At 37.6% G+C, this 20750-nt stretch overlaps 1 protein-coding gene across 1 annotated transcript in view; it reads left to right on the top strand.

Moving 5' to 3' along the window:
- DGKB (diacylglycerol kinase, beta 90kDa) overlaps positions 1 to 20750 on the top strand; it is an 873198-nt gene that overhangs the window by 193731 nt on the left and 658717 nt on the right. Inside the window, exon 4 of the mRNA XM_010862153.1 lies at positions 17936 to 18089. Coding sequence (XP_010860455.1) covers positions 17936 to 18089 — 154 coding nt within the window. The remainder of the gene's footprint in view (positions 1 to 17935; positions 18090 to 20750) is intronic.

The raw sequence follows: 20750 nt of genomic DNA, 5'->3' as shown, positions 1-20750 counted from the left end.
ATCCATGGAAAATGTATTTTCAAAGAGACTACAACCTAAATATCTCTCAAATCATTTTCTCCTTTACTAAGTAAAGCTCCTTAAAGGGTAGATGCATTATTTTTGTTATCACTTGCTTGAGTTACTGAATTATAAAAGCTGTGTACACAGACTTAATCCAATGAAAATGTGGCCTGTTTTAGTCTGTGTGAACAGAGAATATTAAGTGTAATATATGGATGAATCATTTATTTTTAGTTCCTATGAGGAAATAAATGACAGAATCATAAAATATACATTTAAACAATGGCTTTAAAGATGTTTTAAGCATAAAAGCTTGAGGAAGGTCTTGAGATAACCAAATATGATGGTAAATAAAGAAACTCATTTTAGGAAAAGTAAAATGCCTTTCCCAAGATGTACCATCTAGGTTTGTGACAATAACTATAATTAAAACCTAGATGTGTGTAATCCCAGTTTAAGATATTTCCTGTTTACTTAATTAATGAGGCCATTAGAATAAGGGAAAACCAGGGGATATGAGAAGGATGAGGGGAAGGAAAACGCATTTCATATGCATTGAATGGCATTACTTATGTATGAGCATGGCATGTTCCATTGCACCCAATTATTACTAAATCATACCCAGCAAGGTAAGAGATGCCTGCTAGTTTCACCTAATCGTATGTGAGCAATGTAAAGCCTGTCATTATAGGTAGATCGTAATGGCCATCCATTCTTGGTGAGAAGGTTCATAGTAAACCAGTCAGAACATCGCAGATATAATAGATTCATGAGAGTAGTAGAATTTTGTAATATGAACATCAGTTTGTTATTGAAAATATAAATATTTTCACCTGGATTTCAAATTCCGTATCAAACTGTTTTGTTGGCATCTAAAACAATGGGAAGAAATTAAGTAGTGGCATATATAGAGAGAAATTAAATATTTACCTTTAAAGAGATGGAGAGAAGCTAGGCATGTTATTCTAACAGGAGGAATCATTAGAAGTGGGGAATAAGTATAATCAAATATACCTTTATATATTCTATTTTCATATTCTTCTCTGGAAGGTTTCCATTATAGTGTATGTGTTATTCATTATATTTGCCTGTGTCAATTAGAACTGTTTGCTTATTACATTCTAAGATTGATCTGTTTGATGAGTCTCAAGTTTTAGCTGGCATCAGAATCACCTGGGGTCTTCTTAAAATAGTCCCCTGACTCCCCACTTTAGTTTCTGGAATGGAGTTCAAAAATTTCTCTTTATCAGTTTCCCAGTTGATGCTGAAGCTATTTCGGAACCACATTTTGAGACCCATGCATCTAAAGTGTGTTTTCAAATCAGTCTGTAAACTTGGCTTTGTAGTTACATTATCAGCAATATGAGATGATGAGTATAAATTATCTTACATTAACACATGTATTCTTTCTTTCCTTGCATGCACAGAAACAAGACATTCTTAATCAAGTAAGACATTTTCTTTTGTATTATAATCTGTCTTTTCTTTCTTTATTCTGATGTGAGCTATGAATTTCTCATCCATATCACTGAGCTATACTTCTGTACCAGTGAGATGCATATATAAGATTAACTGTAATGCTTATAAAGATAAAAGTGACTGATATTTGTTCAAGTTTTTCAGACAGAGAAACTATACCTCAATAGAATCCAAAAGGGTCCAGAGTGCAGGCTTCAGTTTTGTATACTCTTGAGCTTAGTTTTTCTAATTTCACCAAAATGGCATCAGGATTTGGTAAAAAGATTTATTTAATAAAAACCCTAAATTATTAATTTATGATGAGAGATTTAACAAAAGGATTTAAATGGAATTGATAAGAACTTTTGACTGCTCTACAATGCTATTAGCATATGTGAGGAAAATATGAGTGAAAAGCTCTTGATTTTTACCCTCCTGGGAAAAAGAGTAAACACTTCTGTGGTTTCAACAACTCTCTCCTAGTCATGTCCATTTTGTAAAGGAGGTTTCAGGTCCATAGTTCAGTTGGATGCACAGAATTACAATACATTGTTGAGTTCTCTGAATGGATGTTTATATCCCAGTAGGAGTGTGTGCATGCAATTTTACTATTAATAAAATGCACGAGCTGTCTAAAACCATATTGTCTCCCTTGGGCCATACTAGGTATGTATTAGCTGCTTATTTTTTAATTAAAATGTATATTTTATTGAAGTATAGTTGACTTATAATGTGTCAGGTACACAATGCAGTTATACATATACACATATATTCCATTTCAGATGATTTCCATTATAGATTATTACAAGATCTTGACTATAGTTCCCCATGCTATACATTTAACCTTTTTTGCTTGTTGTGTATCTATTGTTTTAAATTAGAAATCTAGCATTCTATTTATATTAAGTCAAACAAATGGGATCAAAATGTAATAAAAATTTTAGCTAGGAAAAAATTCAAGTTTTCTAAAACATATATATTATACATAATACACAAAAGAAAAGGCTTTTTTCTATGCTTGATAAAGGCTTAGAAAGAACATCAAAAAAAGAAGAGATAGAGACATTGGAAAACATAAACTAAATGAAATGGAAGCATTGAGTATGAAATAGAAAAAGTGACACAAGCTGGATAAAAGGTCATCATGTAGTCCAGTTGCTTTTAAATATGGCTACTCCTTAGAAATGCTATCTAGAGTTTTGGAGAAAAATGTACGAGCTGCTTCTTATTCTCTAGTTTCCATGTTGTTTCAATGACAGGATGCACTGTAGTTTCGTCCCTGACATGTCCCAGTATGATTGATTACATTAGAATGAACTTGACTGACTTAGATGCTGATCCTATGTATTACACTCTCCTAGGTTGCAACACAGCTGAAATGGAAATTCATTGGTGGTGATAATTGTTACCAGCCCCTTTCAGACCTGACCTCTCAGGAAACCTACTAGCTCCCCCAAAGGCAGTTTCCATGAGGTCTATGTTATTAGGCGGCAACTCCCATGGACAGAGGAGCCTGGTGGGCAACATTTCACGGGGTTGCAAAAGGGTCTGACATGATTTAGCGACTAAACAACAACCACTTGAGAATAAGCAGTTGTTTTCATGAAGCAGGTTCTAGCTTCTGAAGGGCATTTGTTGTGTACTTTGGTTCACAAACACACCGTCCCACACAACCCGCCCTCCCACTCCAGGCTGTCTGAAACTGGTGGCAGATGAGCCTGTCTCTGTATGGCGTCAGCCTAGTGAGCTGCCTCCTTCCTATTCCTTGTTCAGCCTTTGCTCTGGATGCAGTTTAGCAGGGAAGCCATTTCAGTTGCAGACTATAAACAACGTGGAAAGCTGAGGGTAGCCCAAGGGAAAAAGTAGTATGAGCCATGCATACTTATTGTTCTCCGTGTGTTTTTTGTCTATCGTGTCCTGTGAGTGTAAGATTGTCTTTTTATATTTCCTGTCAGTAGATGATTCTTGGCCCAAGGCTGAGTTAACTTTTTATAGCTCCCTGGGTATACCTTATCTTTGTACTCAGTACTTTGTACTGGGTTTATGCTAATGTGCATACCCTTTATATTCAGAGAAGTGAGTTGCCTCAATCCCTTAGGAAGAAACCTGGGAATTCAGAACCTAATGTATATTTTAAATGTCTTTAAAAAGGATATTGATGCTATTATAATTAGTAGCAAAGATAAACAACCTTCTATTTTAAGCTATAATTGTCCTTCCAGAATAAAATTCAACCTTTGCCATTAAAGAAACCACCTTGAAAGTGTAATAGAGAAAATACAGTCTTAGGAATCCAACTGAACTGAGTTCAAATTCCACGTCTGCCACATACAAGCAGGTCTTAGACTAGTTACTTCATCTCTCCTGGCCTCAGTTTGTTCACCTATCAAATGAAGAGAGTATTGCCTCTGCTTAATTGTTGAAAGGGTAACATTCTAAAGTAGATGTAAAATATTTAACCCTTGTGTCTGACGGGTGTTCCACCGATGTTTCGAGGCAGTGGTTGTTGGTCACACTGTAGGGAGCAACAGGCTTTCAATGAAAGTTCTGGAGAACATATAAACGATAAAACCAAGAATATCTGAGATATCCCAACCAATCCTAGAACCTCAGTTTTCTCACAGCCTCAGTGTTTCTCATCCAAAAAGTCAGGAGGTGTAACATGATGACTCTGATGTCTTTCTCCATCGCTCAATTGTTTTCCTTCTAAGGTATGAGTGGAGGACAAGTCATGTGATTTGCTTCCTCCACCAAGCCTCGTTGCGGTCTAGAATGCTGTCCTGGTGGTAGAATTAGGGTGTCTGTTGTCCCCCACCCCCGACAACTGCATAAACGCCAGGACAATTAGTTAGCAAGGAATGGGTGTAACCTGTTTACCAATATTTCTGCTTCACCTCTACCCTATTGCTATCAACACACTTTCAGTCATCTTCCTCCTCTTATCAAACTTATAGCCAGAACACAGTTTTGAAAACATACCATGAAATGGAAGAATAAAATGCCTACTATCATCCTGTCATTAACCTAATTTTGATTATGCATTATTTATTGTTGAAATACTTTGTAACTTTTATTTCTACACGTGGCCTCAGTTTTTATGCCCTTGATACTCCAAGAATTGCTCTCACATGGAATGGACCATGTCCAAAAATTTGAGAAAATATTTGCATAGCTCCTTGTGAGATTAATTAGTTATGTCATAATTAAACAAATCAATTTGAATAACTCCTTGCAGGTTTCTAGTAATTGCACTGAGGAGCAAATCTCATCATTTCCAAAAAAACACACTGTTTTATATCTGTGAAAATATTTAGAGTTTGAGAATGGACCATCTGCCACATCTTATCCTAAATTGCAAGCTTAATGATTTAACTGCTTAAGTGACTAGGTGATATCTGTCACAGTCAACATGTCACAAATGATCCATTTCTCCCTTAATGTTCTATAATAAATATACAGAAATTTGAAAATAGGTAAATATTTAGAATATATAAGATGTAATTATACTAATTGCTTCCAATTGCTTTTTCTACAGATGAGCTGCTAAAACAAGCTTAAATAATTTGAAAAATAGGCTGGTAACTCTCTTTAATTTGATGATAAGTGCTAACTTTGACAGGTCGTAAACATTCTGTATAGGTTACTCTTTCATTTCTTTTTTTTCCCCTAACACCATACATAAGGATAAACTCAAAATGGATGAAAGACCTAAATGTAAGTCCAGAGACTATAAAACTCTTAGAGGAAAATATAGGCAGAATACTCAATGACATAAATCACAGCAAGATCCTCTATGACCCACCTCCTAAGGTAATGGAAATAAAACCAAAAATAGACAAGTGAGACCTAATTAAACTGAAAGGCTTTTGCATAGCAAAGGAAACTACAAACAGGTTGAAAAGACAGAATGAGAGAAATTAATAGTAAATGGAACAACTGAGAAAGGATTAATCTCCAAAATATACAAGCAGCTCATGCAACACAATACCAGAAAACAAACAACCCAATCAAAATGTGAGCAGAAGACCTAAGCAGACATTTCTCCAAAGAAGACTTGCAGATGGTCTTTCATTTTTTAAATAACATTTATTAAATAATTCATATAAGAGTTAAAAATCAGAGAAAAAGTGATGTTGGGAACTTCAGGTGATCTTTTTTACTTATTTAAGGAAATATAGGGGCTTCCCTGGTAGGTCAGCTGGTAAAGAATCCACCTGCAATGCAGGAGACCCCCGTTTGATTCCTGGGTTGGGAAAATCCACTAGAGAGGGATAGGCTACCCATTCTAGTATTCTTGGGCTTCCCTGGTGGCTCAGACAGTAAAGAACCTACCTGCAATGTGGGAGACTGGGTTTGAACCCTGGGTTGGGAAGATCCCCTGGAGGAGGGCATGGCAACCCACTCCAGTATTCTTGCCTGGAGAATCCCTGTGGACAGAGGAGCCTGGTAGGCTACAGTCATGGGTTTGCAAAGAATCAGGCATGACTGAGTGACAAAGCACAAAGACAAATAGGGAAAATTCTTTAGATGCTTGCTACACCTATCTGAAGGTTATCTGAAGGTTTGTCTGTTGTGTTTGTTTGTATGCTTGCATCAATAGGAATAGATTTTTTCAGCAGGAATATATTTAAGGATATTAGTGGAAAATCTGGACATTTGTGTATAAGGACTTAGAGTGTCTAAGGATTTTAAGTTTTTTTTTTTTAATAGCTAAAGGAAATGATAAATGATATTCTTAAGATCAATAACCAGTAATGCTGAAGAAGCTGAAGTTGAATGGTTCTATGAAGACCTACAAGACCTTCTAGAACTAACACCCCAAAAAGATGTCCTTTTTGTCATAAGGGACTGGAATGCAAAAGTAGGAAGTCAAGAAACACCTGGAGCAACAGGCAAATTTGGCCTTGGAGTACACAATGAAGCAGGGCAAAGGCTAATAGAGTTTTGCCAAGAGAATGCATTGGTCATAGCAAACACCCTCTTTCAACAACACAAGAGAAGACTCTACACATGGACATCACCAGATGGCCAACACCGAAATCAGACTGATTATATTCTTTGTATCCAAACATGGAGAAGCTCTATGCAGTCAGCAAAAACAAGACTGGGAGGTGGCAAGAATACATAAAAGAACTGTACAAAAAAGATCTTCTTGACCCAGATATGATGGTGTGATCACTCACCTAGAGCCAGACATCCTGGAATGTGAAGTCAAGTGGGCCTTAGAAAGCATTACTACGAACAAAGCTAGTGGAGGTGAAGGAATTCCAGTTGAGCTATTTCAAATGCTAAAAGATGATGCTGTGAAAGTGCTTCACTTAATATGTCAAATTTGGAAAACTCAGCAGTGGCAACAGGACTGGAAAAGGTCAGTTTTCATTCCAATCCCAAAGAAAGGCAATGCCAAAGAATGCTCAAACTACCTCAGAATTGCACTCATCTCACCCACTAGTAAAATAATGCTCAAAATTCTCCAAGACAGGCTTCAGCAATATGTGAACTGTGAACTTCCAGATGTTCAATCTGGATTTAGAAAAGGCAGAGGAACCAGAGATCAAATTGCCAACATCCGTTCAATCATTGAAAAAGCAAGAGAGTTCCAGAAAAACATCTATTTCTGCTTTATTGACTATGCCAAAGCCTTTGTGTGGATCACAATAAACTGTGGAAAATTCTGGAAAAGATGCAAATACCAAACCACCTGACCTGCCTCTTAAGAAACCTGTATGCAGGTCAGGAAGCAACAGTTAGAACTGGACATGGAACAACAGACTGGTTCCAAATAGGAAAAAGGAGTACATCAAGGCTGTATATTGTCACCCTGCTTATTTAACTTATATGCAGAGTACATCATGAGAAACGCTGGGCTGGAAGAAGTACAAGCTGGAATCAAGATTGCCAGGGGAAATATCAATAACCTCAGATATGCAGATGACACTACCCTTATGGCAGAAAGCAAAGAAGAACTAAACAGCCTGTTGATGAAAGTGAAAGAGAAGAGTGAAAACGTTGGCTTAAAACTCAACATTCAGAAAATGAAGATCATGGCATATGGTCCCATCACTTCATGGCAAATAGAAGGAGAAACAGTGGAAACAGTGGCTGACTTGAATTTTTTGGGTTCCAAAATCACTGGAGATAGTGATTGAGGCCATGTAATTAAAAGACGCTTACTCCTTGGAAGGAAAGTTATGACCAACCTAGATAGCATATTCAAAAGCAGAGACATTACTTTGCCAACAAAGGTCCATCTAATCAAGGCTATGGTTTTTCCAGTAGTCATGTTTGGATTTGAGAGTTGGAGTATAAAGAAAGCTGTGTGCCAAAGAATTGATGCTTTTGAACTGTGGTGTTGGAGAAGACTCTTGCAAGTCCCTTGGACTGCAAAGAGATCCAACCAGTCCATCCTAAAGGAGATCAGTCCTGGGTGTTCATTGGAAGGACTGATGTTGAAGCTGAAACTCCAGTACTTTGGCCACCTGATGCAAAGAGTTCATTCATTTGAAAAGACCCTGATGCTGGAAAAGCTTGAGGGCAGGAGGAGAAAGGGACGACAGAGAACAAGATGGTTGGATGGCATCACTGACTCAACGGACATGAGTTTGAGTTTGAGTAAACTCCAGGAGTTGGTGATGGACAGGGAGGCCTGGTGTGCTGCGGTTCACGGGGTCACAAAGTTAGACGTGACTGAGCAACTGAACTGAACGGAAGATCAATAAGTTAAATTTTCTATTTATTAAATTATTTCTAAAGCCAATGGGAATAACAGGCTTGCATTCAAGAGAAGACCAGGTATACGTTATTGAAGAAATCCAATCAAATGATGAAAACTGGAAGGGCAAGGAGGACTATAATAGAGCCTGAGGGCAGATTTAGAATATATATCAGATATGTGGTCAAAAGGAATTGGTTACACTTAGAATATCAAAAAGAATTATAGTCAACTCAGAGTTTTCAAGATTGTGAAACTGAGATAATTATACCATCACTGTTTATTTTTATATTTGTTTCCCTTTTTGTCTAATGATTAGCTTATTGATAGACTAGTCAACAGAGTTGATGGTGACAAACCAGTTGTACTAGATACGGATATCGGAAAATCAAGATCTGCCTATAGAATTATACTTAACTATAATATAGAAGCTTTTGAAATCAGAAATATTCAGCTCCCAGGCAATAAATAGGAACCTTTGACTTTGGGCATTTTACTTGATTTTTCTGAGGCTCAGAAAATTCATTTACAGCTTTGCTGTCTATAAAATAGGAGTGATAGTCACATTTGCTCATGGAGTTATAGTGATTATCGAAGTATAGCGTATACAGGACATACTTAGTGCAGTTCCTAGAACACAATAACATTAGGTAAGTTTCCATATATACAACAAACACTTTAGGGAAATCCTAATTTTATTTTTCCATTTATGGATAATAGAGCATATTACTGACTATAAAGATTGAAAGGAGAGGTTGAAGGCTTTAAGAAGTAGTTCACACACAAAAAAAGTGAGGATAAACATATAAAAAGTGAGAAAAGCACTTCAAACAAAAATTATTGGGTTGCATCCCAAACAGTGCATGTATATTATGTATCAGATATTACTCCCAGGTGGCTCAGACAATAAAGAATTGGCCTGCAGTGCAGAAGACACGAGTTCAATCCCTGGGTTGGGAAGATCCCCTGGAGTAGGAAGTGGCAACACTTTCCAGTATTCTTGCCTGGAGAATCCCACGGACAGAGGAGCTTGGTGGGCTGAGGTCTATAGGGCTGCACAGAGTCTAACACTACTGAGCGACTAACACTTTCATTTTTACCTTCATTGTATCTGGACATGTGGAAGAAATAGAAATGGTCAAGATGACCTTTGCTACCAAGAAGTATCAAGTAATTAAATATATTTTACAAATTGCTGGCAAACTACTTCAACTAGAGAATCTTCCCTGTGGCTCAGATGGTAAAGAATCTGCCTGCAATGCAGGAGACCCAGGTTCGATCCCTGGGTCGGGAAGATCTTCTGGAGAAGGGAATGGCAATCCACTCCAGAAATCTTGCCTGGAGCATGCCATGAACAGAGGAGCTTGGCGGGTCACAGTCCATAGGGTCACAGAGTTGGACATGACTGAGAGACTAATGCTAAACTACTAAGGAATTCTTAAGTCCTGAAAATAATCAATGAATTCCCTGACCCCCCTGTAGACTCTCAATCCCTCACTCTCACATGCTAGCTGAGCGTTTCCTGATCTGTCTTCTATACCTTGTCATCTTGATGTTTCTCCCAATAATAACCCAGACATATTTGGGCCTTGATGGATTAGAAAAAAGAGAATTTTTAGGATAATGTGTATTTGAAATCATTTATTCAAATTTTTTGTTATATTATCAATAGTTTTGTTGATTTAGTTTTATTTTAATTTGCTACAATATTACATATATATCCATATGCCATCATACTTTAAAATAATCTCATTTGAGATTTGTTAAAACAATATATTCCTGGTCAAAAACTTTTTGCGTTTATTCTATTTCATAAATTCTTACCATCCTACCTGAATCAGTTTTCTTTCTTGCTAGATGTCATACAAAGAGGTATTAAGTGAAATTGTGCTTCTTTCTTTGTTTTTGCTATTCCAGTGTCCATACTTCAAATATATCACGATACCCTGCAACATAAAAGAATTATGTTAAGCACTCTGTGGTGCAGAGCTTTGTTGGATCTTATAGTCTAGCAGGGAATAAGAGATACTTGTAATTCTGCCTGTATACATACCTGTGTTAAGAGACTCATTTGGGAATTTTTAAAAATTAATTTATTTTTTTCATTGAAGGATAATTGCTTTACAAAATTTTGTTATTTTATCTCAGACATCAACATGAATCAGCTATAGGTGTACATGTATCTGTTCCCTCTTGAACCTCCTTCCCATCTCCCTCCATGAAGATGCAAGTATGCAATCCTTAAAAACTTTAGATGCATGGTTATTCGCAAAATCTTTATTCTGTTTTATTTTTCGAGGAGAAATACCTTTTAGAGCATCTGGCATGTGGTTCAGTAATAACTCACACCAGTTCTAGTGACAACACTGAAGCATAGACAGGACAGCGTCCTACGAGATGAAGGTGGAGTCGATTTTTAAAAAATGCTACAAATGAACTTGTCCACAAAGCAGAAATAGAGTCACAGATGTAGAAAAGAAATTCATGGTTAAGGGGGTTAGAGGAGGAGGGATAAGTTGGAACGTTGGGATTGACATGTATTTATATATATATGCTATGTATAAAAGCAATAACTAATGAGAACCTACTGTATAGCACAGGGAACTGCTCAATACTCTGCAATGGTCTATATGGGAAAAGAATCTAAAAAGAGTGTTTATATGTATATGCATAACTGATTCACCTTGCTATACACCTGAAACTAACACAACTTTGTAAATCAACTCTACTCCAGTAAAAATTTTATAAAAGAGTAGATGTCAGCCCAAGTACAAAATTTAGTTGGATACAGACTCTTGATCACAAGATATACTGAAAATCACAGTAAAAGTAACCCGCTTAAAATTTTTCCAATCTATTATGTGCATTTCATAATTACTAAAATAGTTTGGAGTATCATTGTTGTTTGTTCTTGCCATTTGCCATCTCTTCCTGAAAACCCCATGTCTATTTTTCTCTGTGAGACTTAATAGATGTTAGTTTTAAGTAAAGACTGGTGCAGTTAATAAATTATGCACTTCTGAGGTAGTGAAGATAATTCCATTTGCCAAAACTAAGTTTTAAATATCCAATGTGAAATTCACACTTTCACTGTTTCTCTTTAATGGAAGTTCCTCCATGGCAGTGTAGGAGACTATCAAGGAGTGCTCTGAAATCTGAAGTAATGTATAGTCTATTGCAGAATCAACTTCAGTACTGCTGCTGCTGCTGCTAAGTCGCTTCAGTTGTGTCCGAATCTGTGTGACCCTATAGACGGCAGCCCACCAGGCTCCCCCGTCCCTGGGATTCTCCAGGCAAGAACACTGGAGTGGGTTGCCATTTCCTTCTCCAATGCATGAAAGTGAAAAGTGAAAGGGAAGTCGCTCAGTTGTGTTTGACTCTTCATGACCCCATGGACTGCAGCCCACCAGGCTCCTCTGTCCATGGGATTTTCCAGGCAATGGAGTGGGGTGCCATTGCCTTCTGACAAGCATAAGCAATGAGACATTTAAAATGTAGATTTTCTTTTCTGAAAATATTTTAATATCAAAATTATGTATTTAGAATCTCAGAAAGTTAGCCATACTACATATTAATGTATATGTTTTGGTTCAGTAACCTTTACATCAGTGTTTGATTTAACATAATTAGTTAATGATATAAATGTTATAAATTTACATATAATAATACAAACTAGGAAAATTGACATGGAAATGTTCAAAGAATTACTTTCACCATTTAATTTAAGTTACTGACTAACTTAAATTATTGCCTACCTCATTGAGTTCTTTCGCTCGATAGCCAGCAGTATTGTATACATAGTAGGCATTCAGTGAACACTTAATGATAAATGAATTGAAGTAATTTCTTTCTTAATAGTTTTAGCTACTTAATCTTTGATACTTCAGTGATTCATTTTTGTCTTTTAAAGATCACCTATTAATCAGCTGTGTATGCAAGCTCATTAGCAATTGTGAAAATTGGACTTTTTGTCTGATATAAATGTTATAAGATCCTGTTATATAAAATGATCCTATTATTATTAGTCTTACTATCCTATTGTGATCATGAAAGTGTTAGTTACTCAGTCATGTCCAACTCTCTGTGACCCCATGGACTGTAACCCACCAAGCTCCTCTGTCCATAGAATTCTCCAGGCAAGAATACTGGAATAGGTAGCCATTACCTTCTCCAGAGGCTTTTCTGGACCCAGGGATGGAACCTGGGTCTCCTGCATTGCAGGCAGATTCTTTACCATCTGAGCCACCAGGGAAGCCCTATTATGGTGATATGATCCTGTTAAAATATGTTAGATCACATGATTTCCTGCTGCAACCCTCCAATAACTGTTGCTCTCACTCGACTTTAAAGCCATAAGGTTTATTTTTAAAATTTATTTATTTTTATTTACTTATTTATTTGGCTGTGCCAAGCTTAGTTGTGGCTTGTGTAATCTTAGTTCCCTGACCAGGGTTTGAACATGGGCCCTCTCATTGGGAGTGTAGAGTCCTAACCACTGGACCACCAGGAAAGTCTCACCACAGCACTGTATTGATGGTCTAAAATGTTTTTTACAGAGTCTGCCCCCATATACACACCACCAAAGATCCTGTCCTTTACCTCCTCTCTGTAATTCTAGTCCGTCCTCAATCCTGCTCTAGTCTCTTGCTTTTCTTCAGTACCTCTTATAGAAAATCCTCTAAAACAAGAACATCTTAATGCCTCAGGACATTTGCACCATCAGTTTTTATCTCTCTGGAATGTTCTTTCTCCAAATATGTGTGAAGCTTGCTCCCTCATCTCATTTCAGTCTTTATTCAAAGAACAGATTCTCATTTCCTAATCATCAGGTTTAAAACTACAAGCACCACCCCCAATATACAAATATCTTCCTTCTTTATTTCTTATACAACATTTAATTGGGCTACCTGATGGTAGCACTAGTGGTGAAGAATCCACCTGCAATGCAGGAAAAGCGGGAGATGTGGGTCTGATCCATGGATGGGAAGATCCCCAGGAGAGAGGGCAGTGGCAACCCACTCCAATATTCTTACCTAGAGAATCCCACAGACAGAGAAGCACGGTGAGCTACAATCCATAGGATCACAAAGAGTTAGATATGACTTAGCACATATGTACACACTACTTAATACCTTCAAACACTATACATTTAAGCTATTATTTTTTTTCTTATTCCTTTTATTAGAAGATAAGCCCCCTGATGGAAGGATTTTGCATTTATCAGTAACATTTTTACCCCATGACCTAGAACAGAGCCCAGTACAAAGTGGATATATGCATAATGTACATTTGCTGAATATGAGAAAATCTTCATCCTGAAACTGCCAAAATAAATTAATGGTAGAGTGACGACATTTATTTTCATTCACTTTGAATCTACTTGGATGAATACTAGAGTTATTTCTTTAGTATTAGCAGGAATTTAAACATCAAGAATCCAGATGGTCAGATAGAATAATGAAAGGCACATAGAAATGTGTTTTGAATTTGTGCCAACTTGGCAGCAAGCTCTGAGCAGCTTCCCGAGTTTGTATTCTTTAGAGATTCTATCTCCCTAAATAGTCTGTGGCCGCTCCGTCAAGTTAAAAAAAAAAAATAATGAAAAAAAAAAAAACCAGTTTTCAAAATCTTAAATATAATTTGGATTGTGTGTCTCTGAACTTCCAGCCAATTTGATTTTTGAGAACTCATTTAGTTGTTTGATCCTACTTTTTGCGTGAGTGTTTCATTTCTATTGCTATGCATATAAATGATTTCATTCTATTTAAAGGTCACGATCTTCAGAAACCAATGCTAATGCTGCTACATGACAGCAGTAGAAAATAAGAGATGTAAATTTGGAAATATTCTGCTAAATCGTGAGATAAAAATGTACAGATTGAGGATAGTATCAATGTATGAAAGTGTTAATATTCTGGAAAACACAAAATTTTAGAGAAGATTGGAAGATCTTTTGCTAATGAGAAGTAAATGACTTAACCAGGAAAGGCATTGAAGATTAATTCCTTAATGAATATGAAACACTGAAGCAGCTGCCTTTTGGCTTTGAAGAAGTTTGGGTTTTACAGCATTGTAAGCTGTGTGTATAGAGAAGGCGATGGCATCCCACTCCAGTACTCTTGCCTGGAGAATCCCAGGGATGGGGGAGCCTGGTGGGCTGCCGTCTGTGGGGTCGCGCAGAGTAGGGTACGACTGAAGCGACTTAGGAGCAGCAGCAGCAGCAGCAGGAGCAAGCTGTGTGTAATGACAGGAAATGTAAGAGAAAGGAAGTTTGCTCCTACCAACACTGTAAAGAAGCTAGAGGAAGAAGCTGACATCATCACTAAAACTTCAGTCATAAATAGGATGACATCATCTTGTGGAAATCATTTAAGAGCTAAGGAAATTTTTATTCTATTCTTATGTCTATGAAAGGCTTTTAGTTATTTTAAAGTAAGTTAATCTCTTTTTAAAGGCTTGCTTTCTGAAGGCAGTCATTTGCCAATGTTGCCTGACCCAGAACAATTACAGCACAGTATCTAAGACACAAAAACTCTGGGTTAAATTTGGAAAAATGCAATGAATTTTCTAATTTTCTGAATCAATAGACTAGGGCAAATTAAGGTTATAAAAGTCTAACTTCAAATCAGTGCTTCTTTTTATTTATTCCCTTTCCTTTTTTAAACTATTTTATTTCTTTTACATCCTTTATGCTCAAAGGTACATTAAGTGCTTTACATCAATTTATTATTATGTTGAGGCAGCACTGCTGAATGGTTCATCTTATATGGAGGAAATCAAGGTTTCGAGGTGTCAGATAATAAAAACAAGCTATTTTTTTGCTTGCTGAGTATGGGAGAGCTACAACCCTGGAGCAAGTTCAAAAAAGTTTTCCTGAGACCTGAAAAAAAAAGCATCAAGGAGAAATGTATTCCTTATTAAGAGAGATGTCATACATTAAGTTCACTTTTTTTTTTTTCTTTGGACTGGCTATTTGCCTGGTTTTCATCATTAAATCACAGGCACCGATTTCAAGGTTGTTCTATGTGGGTGATGTAGGGCTCTATAAAGGGCATAAACACACTTGGGATGAGGCAGAGTTTTCCTTAAAAGAGCAGATGCATGTCTTGCCCCAAATCACTCAGGTGGTGAGTGGAGGTATTAGAATATGAAACAAAATTGTTTTGTTCTGAAGTCCTGGTTGTTGTTTTTGTTGGTTGGCTGTTGTTGTTTTCCTGTGTTAAACCCTTGACTTGAAAGACTTCTGTTTTAAAATAGAATCTTACTGTAAAGGAAGACCCAGAGGAAAAAATTCAGTAATTATAGTCCTTTGTTCAGATTTAATTACCAGATCTCTCAAAAGCAAAAACAAAGGAAAAGCCAATAACAAACAAACAAAAATGCCCAACAACAAAGAAAAGTGGACCATGTAATGATCTATTAAATGCAAATGGAAACATTTATGTTGATGTGGTTTAAGGTTCATTCTTCCAGTATTGTTGGGAATTTTTCCTAACAAACTAAGAGATTGTTAATATAGATGAAGAACTTGAGTCACAGAGAGAGATTAATAAATTGCCCACTGTCACACAGCTGGATAGTGTTGGGTCAAGAGTTGATCCAAGGAGTCTGACTTCAAGACCATGCTTCTATCATCTGTTTTCAAACATAATGCTGACTTACCAAAGGGTACAGAGTGAAGAAATACTATAAGTAACTTTGATTTTAATCATGATACTTGTGAATATGTTTATCACACAAATTGCCTATAACTTTTTGAATTAACTCCTGGTTCCCTTCACTCATTGTAGCAAATGCTTTCTGAAAGTACTTCAGCTGATTGATGCTATTCTTTATATATTCATGTTATTTATAGATTTTAGTTTTGTGGTTCAGTCTGCTTGTAGTCTGCAGTCCATGGGTCACCAAGAGTCGGACACAACTGAGAGACTGAACTGAACTACTAGTAGAATTTGTAATATTCTGTGGTGGTGATGATTCATTGAACATGGAAAGAAATGAAGTCTTTTTACCACCACCAATATAGAACCAACTATATATATATATAAAAGAAGGAAATGGCAACCCACTCCAGTGTTTTTGCCTGGAGAATTGCATGAGCAGAGGAGGCTGGCAGGCTACAGTCCATGGGATTGCACAAGTCAGACACGACTTAGCAACTAAACCACCACTGCCATATATATATATACTTAGACACATATATATGTATAAATATTTGAAGTGCCCTACTGAGAATGGATAAGCAAAACAAGACTTAATTAAAAATGTCAGATTAAGTTGCAGACAGGATCTTAGAATCATTAATAAAATACATTTTTTTTATATTAGCTTGAGATAATATTAGGTACAAAAGCATACACAGTATATGTAGTTAAATGTTATATGATCTAATCTGCAAAAATTTACTTTCTCATATTGATATCCTTATATGTCTTATTCCATTTTTGGTTTATTTAAAATAGTACAGTGATAAAATTGGTCATTCTCTACCACCATACCCCAATATTTTTATGTAAGAAAAAATAAGCTTTTGGTATCCAAAATTTGCAGTTTATTGAATTACGTTTATTCTCATCTGCCAGGAGTTTGAAAAAAATTGGGAGCATTAATCTGCCAAGTTTTGTTTTTGCCTTATTTTTAGTTTCATCTCCATTATATTGAACTAATTGGTAAGGGGAAAAAAAAAAAAGTACTTTTCCAGGGCTTCCTATGAGGCCTATAGCACTTGCAGTCCTTTGATCTGGACAGATGTGGCTTCATCTCAGTTTCTTATCTGTAGGTCTCCTAGTCCCTTCAAGTGGCCTAGTAGGTAGTACCCTACACAACTCCAGGAACCTTCTCTTCCATGAAGTCTACATCTGTTTCCCAGGCAACATTTATGCACTAGTGTCCGGGCAGTGGCAAGCCCAGGGAATACCATTGTCCTGTCTTGGCCCTAAAGTACCTGCAGCCTTGTTCTCAGTTTCCCAGGCAGGAGTCAGATCTTGGCCCACTGTTCACATCTGCTTGGAGAAAGCAAGCTCTCTCAGTCAGTCCTGTGAAATTCTCCTGTGAACTTGAGAATAGAAGGTAGCTCCCATCACCATTTCCCCAAGTGGACATGGAGATTCTCAGTGTAGCAATGGATCTTTGCGTGCAAATGTCAGCTCTTTTATAGCTCTGCACTAAGAGTGGGCGGAGATCTTGAAGTAGATTTCTTTGACAATTGCCTAGGAAGATTTAGAATTTCACTTTAGGATTTTATATCCATTGGTCTTGGTGTTAAGGTAAAACTTTCATGTTAACCACTTTCTCCAGTGGTTCAAAACAGTGTTTATTATTAGAGACAAAGAAAGGAGGCAAGAGGGATAACTTTGTGTATTCATGCTGTGTTCTTGATTCTGCATCAGCACCTTCAGGTAGTTGTCTGATTTAATCATCATAACTCCATGGAATTGTGAATATTCTCCCCAGTTTACAGAGGAGGAAATTAACTTCCTAAGAGTAAAGTTTTTAAGGCCATACAGACACTGTGGAAATAGGGATGCCCGACTGGAAAGCTCCTGTTTTTCTTGCTCCGTTGCTGCAGGTAAGATATCGAAATCTAATCACCTGTGTCAGCGTAGGGCTGCCTGGTTTGTTTCTCAAAGAGTTACCTTCCTTTTGTAGACTTGGATGTAAGAATGTTTGAGATCATTTCTCCTGCTAATGCTCTTGAACATTGCAAACAATCTTAACATTGGCTGAGTCTTAAAATATATATTTAAATTTTTTTCTTTTCAGACAATAGATTTTGAAGGTTTCAAGCTATTTATGAAGACATTCCTGGAAGCCGAGCTTCCTGATGATTTCACAACACACCTTTTCATGTCATTTAGCAACAAGTTTCCTCATTCTAGTCCAATGGTAAAAAGTAAGCCTGCTCTCCTCTCAAGTGGTAAGTCTAAGTATTTACTAAAAATCTATATAATGCAAAAACCTCAAAGGGAAATGTCAGTATAAGTTCTCTATAAGATGAGATGATTTGCTTAGAAATTACCTTTGTTGCAGGATTTATCTTTTCAAACTAATATTGTGTAACTAAACATTAGAGAAAATATACTTTATCACTATACATCACTTGTCATTACAGTGTCTTAGAAGTCTATGTTTTAGGTAATAATTTTAAGAGATACTTCCATAAAATTTAACAAAGTGCTCTTTTTTTTAAATTTTATTTAATTTAACTTTACAATATTGTATTGGTTTTGCCATATATCAAAATGAATCTGCCACAGGTATACATGTGTTCCCCATCCTGAATCCTCCTCCCTCCTCCCTCCCCATACCATCCCTCTGGGTCGTCCCAGTGCACCAGCCCCAAGGATCCAGTATCATGCATCGAACCTGGACTGGTGACTCGTTTCATATATGATAGTATACATATTTTAATGCCATTCTCCCAAATCATCCCACCCTCTCCCTCTCCCACAGAGTCCAAAAGACTGTTCTATACATCAGTGTCTCTTTTGCTATCTCGTATACAGGGTTATTGTTACCATCTTTCTAAATTCCATATATATGCATTAGTATACTGTATTGGTGTTTTTCTTTCTGGCTTAACTCACTCTGTATAATAGGCTACAGTTTCATCCACCTCATTAGAACTGATTCAAATGTATTCCTTTTAATGGCTGAGTAATACTCCATTGTGTATATGTACCACAGCTTTCTTATCCATTCATCTGCTGATGGACATCTAGGTTGCTTCTGTGTCCTGGCTATTATAAACAGTGCTGCGATGAACACGTGTCTCTTTCAATTCTGGTTTCCTCAGTGTGTATGCCCAGCAGTGGGATTGCTGGATCATAAGGCATAAGGCAGTTTTTTAAGAAATCTCCACACTGTTCTCCATAGTGGCTATAGTAGTTCGCATTCCCACCAACAGTGTAAGAGGGTTCCCTTTTCTCCACAGCCTCTCCAGCATTTATTGTTTGTAGATTTTTGGATCGCAGCCATTCTGACTGGCGTGAAAGTGCTCTTTTAAATGACTGGAAAATATATAATATATATCATACACCATGTATCATATATCAGTAGTCACAAGGCAGTTATGTCTGAAAACATAGTATTTAATATTACTTGTTCAAATTACCGGTATTCTTTCACATTTTTAGATTTGTAACCTCAGAGTATTACTTTTCCTCTTAGATACTTTATTCAATTTTGTCACCACAGAGATTTTAGTTTTCTTATTAGGTGTAGGTTTTAATCCATTACTACTTGTCAATAAATGTGTCACTCTCCACAAAGTCAGGAAAACAGAAATCTCACTATGTTACTTTAGGGAATATGAAATAGGAAACAGGTAAAACAGCATTGGAGAGTTTGAAAAGCAAAGATGAACACTGAGGCATGCGGCAGTACAACCACAGGAAGCATATTCCTCCCCCAGGTTGGAGTCATCAAAACCTAGAAGCTAGGAAGGAGAACCTCTTGGAGCTGGAAGGCAGAGTTTGAAGGTGGGGGATTTTGCCTGGCAGATGTGAACCATCAGACTCCTGTGCAGAGGATCCTATCTGACAGGCTCTGGTAGCTCAGGAACTCAGGGAGGAGCCCACAGCCCTGGAAGTCAGATCTCTTTCAACATCACCATGGTCTCTGCAGGACTGAATGGCGGGCTGTAAGCTGTAGACTAGAGGCCAGTTGCTGCTGGAACCAGGTTCTGTGAGAGTGACATGTTGGAGAGATCTAAGAGGAAGTGGAGGTAGAATGGCAGGAACCAAGCCCTTCTCTCTCCTCCCTTCTCAGGTCTCTTTCATGCCCTCTCTGAACCCAGCCAGTTTCCATCAGTCAATGGAGAAATGTAATCTTCAGCAGTATGTCTCAAACTCTTATCTAGGACTCTTTAAGGCTTCTGAAAAATCCTTCAGTTCAGTTCAATCACTCAGTCCTGTCCGACTCTTTGTGACCCCGTGAATCACAGCACGCCAGGCCTCCCTGCTGCTGCTACTGCTGCTAAGTCACTTCAGTCGTGTCTGACTCTGTGCGACCCCATAGATGGCAGCCAACCAGGGTCCCCCATCCCTATGATTCTCCAGGCAAGAACACTGGAGTGGGTTGCCATTTCCTTCTCCAATGCATGAAAGTGAAAAGTGAAAGTGAAGTCGCTCAGTCACCTCCGACTCTTAGCGACCACATAGACTGCAGCCTACCAGGCTCCTCCACCCATGGGATTTTCCAGGCAAGAGTACTGAAGTGGGGTGCCATTGCCTTCTCTGGCCAGGCCTCCCTATCAATCACCAACTCCCGGAGTTTACCCAAACTTATGTGCATCGAGTCAGTGATGCCATCCATCCATCTCATCCTCTGTCGTCCCCTTTTCCTCCTCCCCACAATCCCTCCCAGCATCACAGTCTTTTCCAATGAGTCAACTCTTTGCATGAGGTGGCCAAAGTATTAGAGTTTCAGCTTCAGTCCTTCCAATGAGCACACAGGACTGGTCTCCTTGAGGGTGGATGGATTGGATCTCCTTGCAGTCCAAGGGACTCTCAAGAGTCTTCTCCAACACCACAGTTCAAAAGCATCAATTCTTTGGCGCTCAGCTTTCTTCACAGTC

This window comes from Bison bison, unplaced genomic scaffold, assembly GCF_000754665.1.
Source record: "Bison bison bison isolate TAMUID 2011002044 unplaced genomic scaffold, Bison_UMD1.0 scf7180017864479, whole genome shotgun sequence".
Lineage (NCBI taxonomy): Eukaryota > Metazoa > Chordata > Mammalia > Artiodactyla > Bovidae > Bison > Bison bison.
Note: the sequence above shows the minus strand (reverse complement) of the source record. Positions and strands in the feature narration are given on the sequence as shown.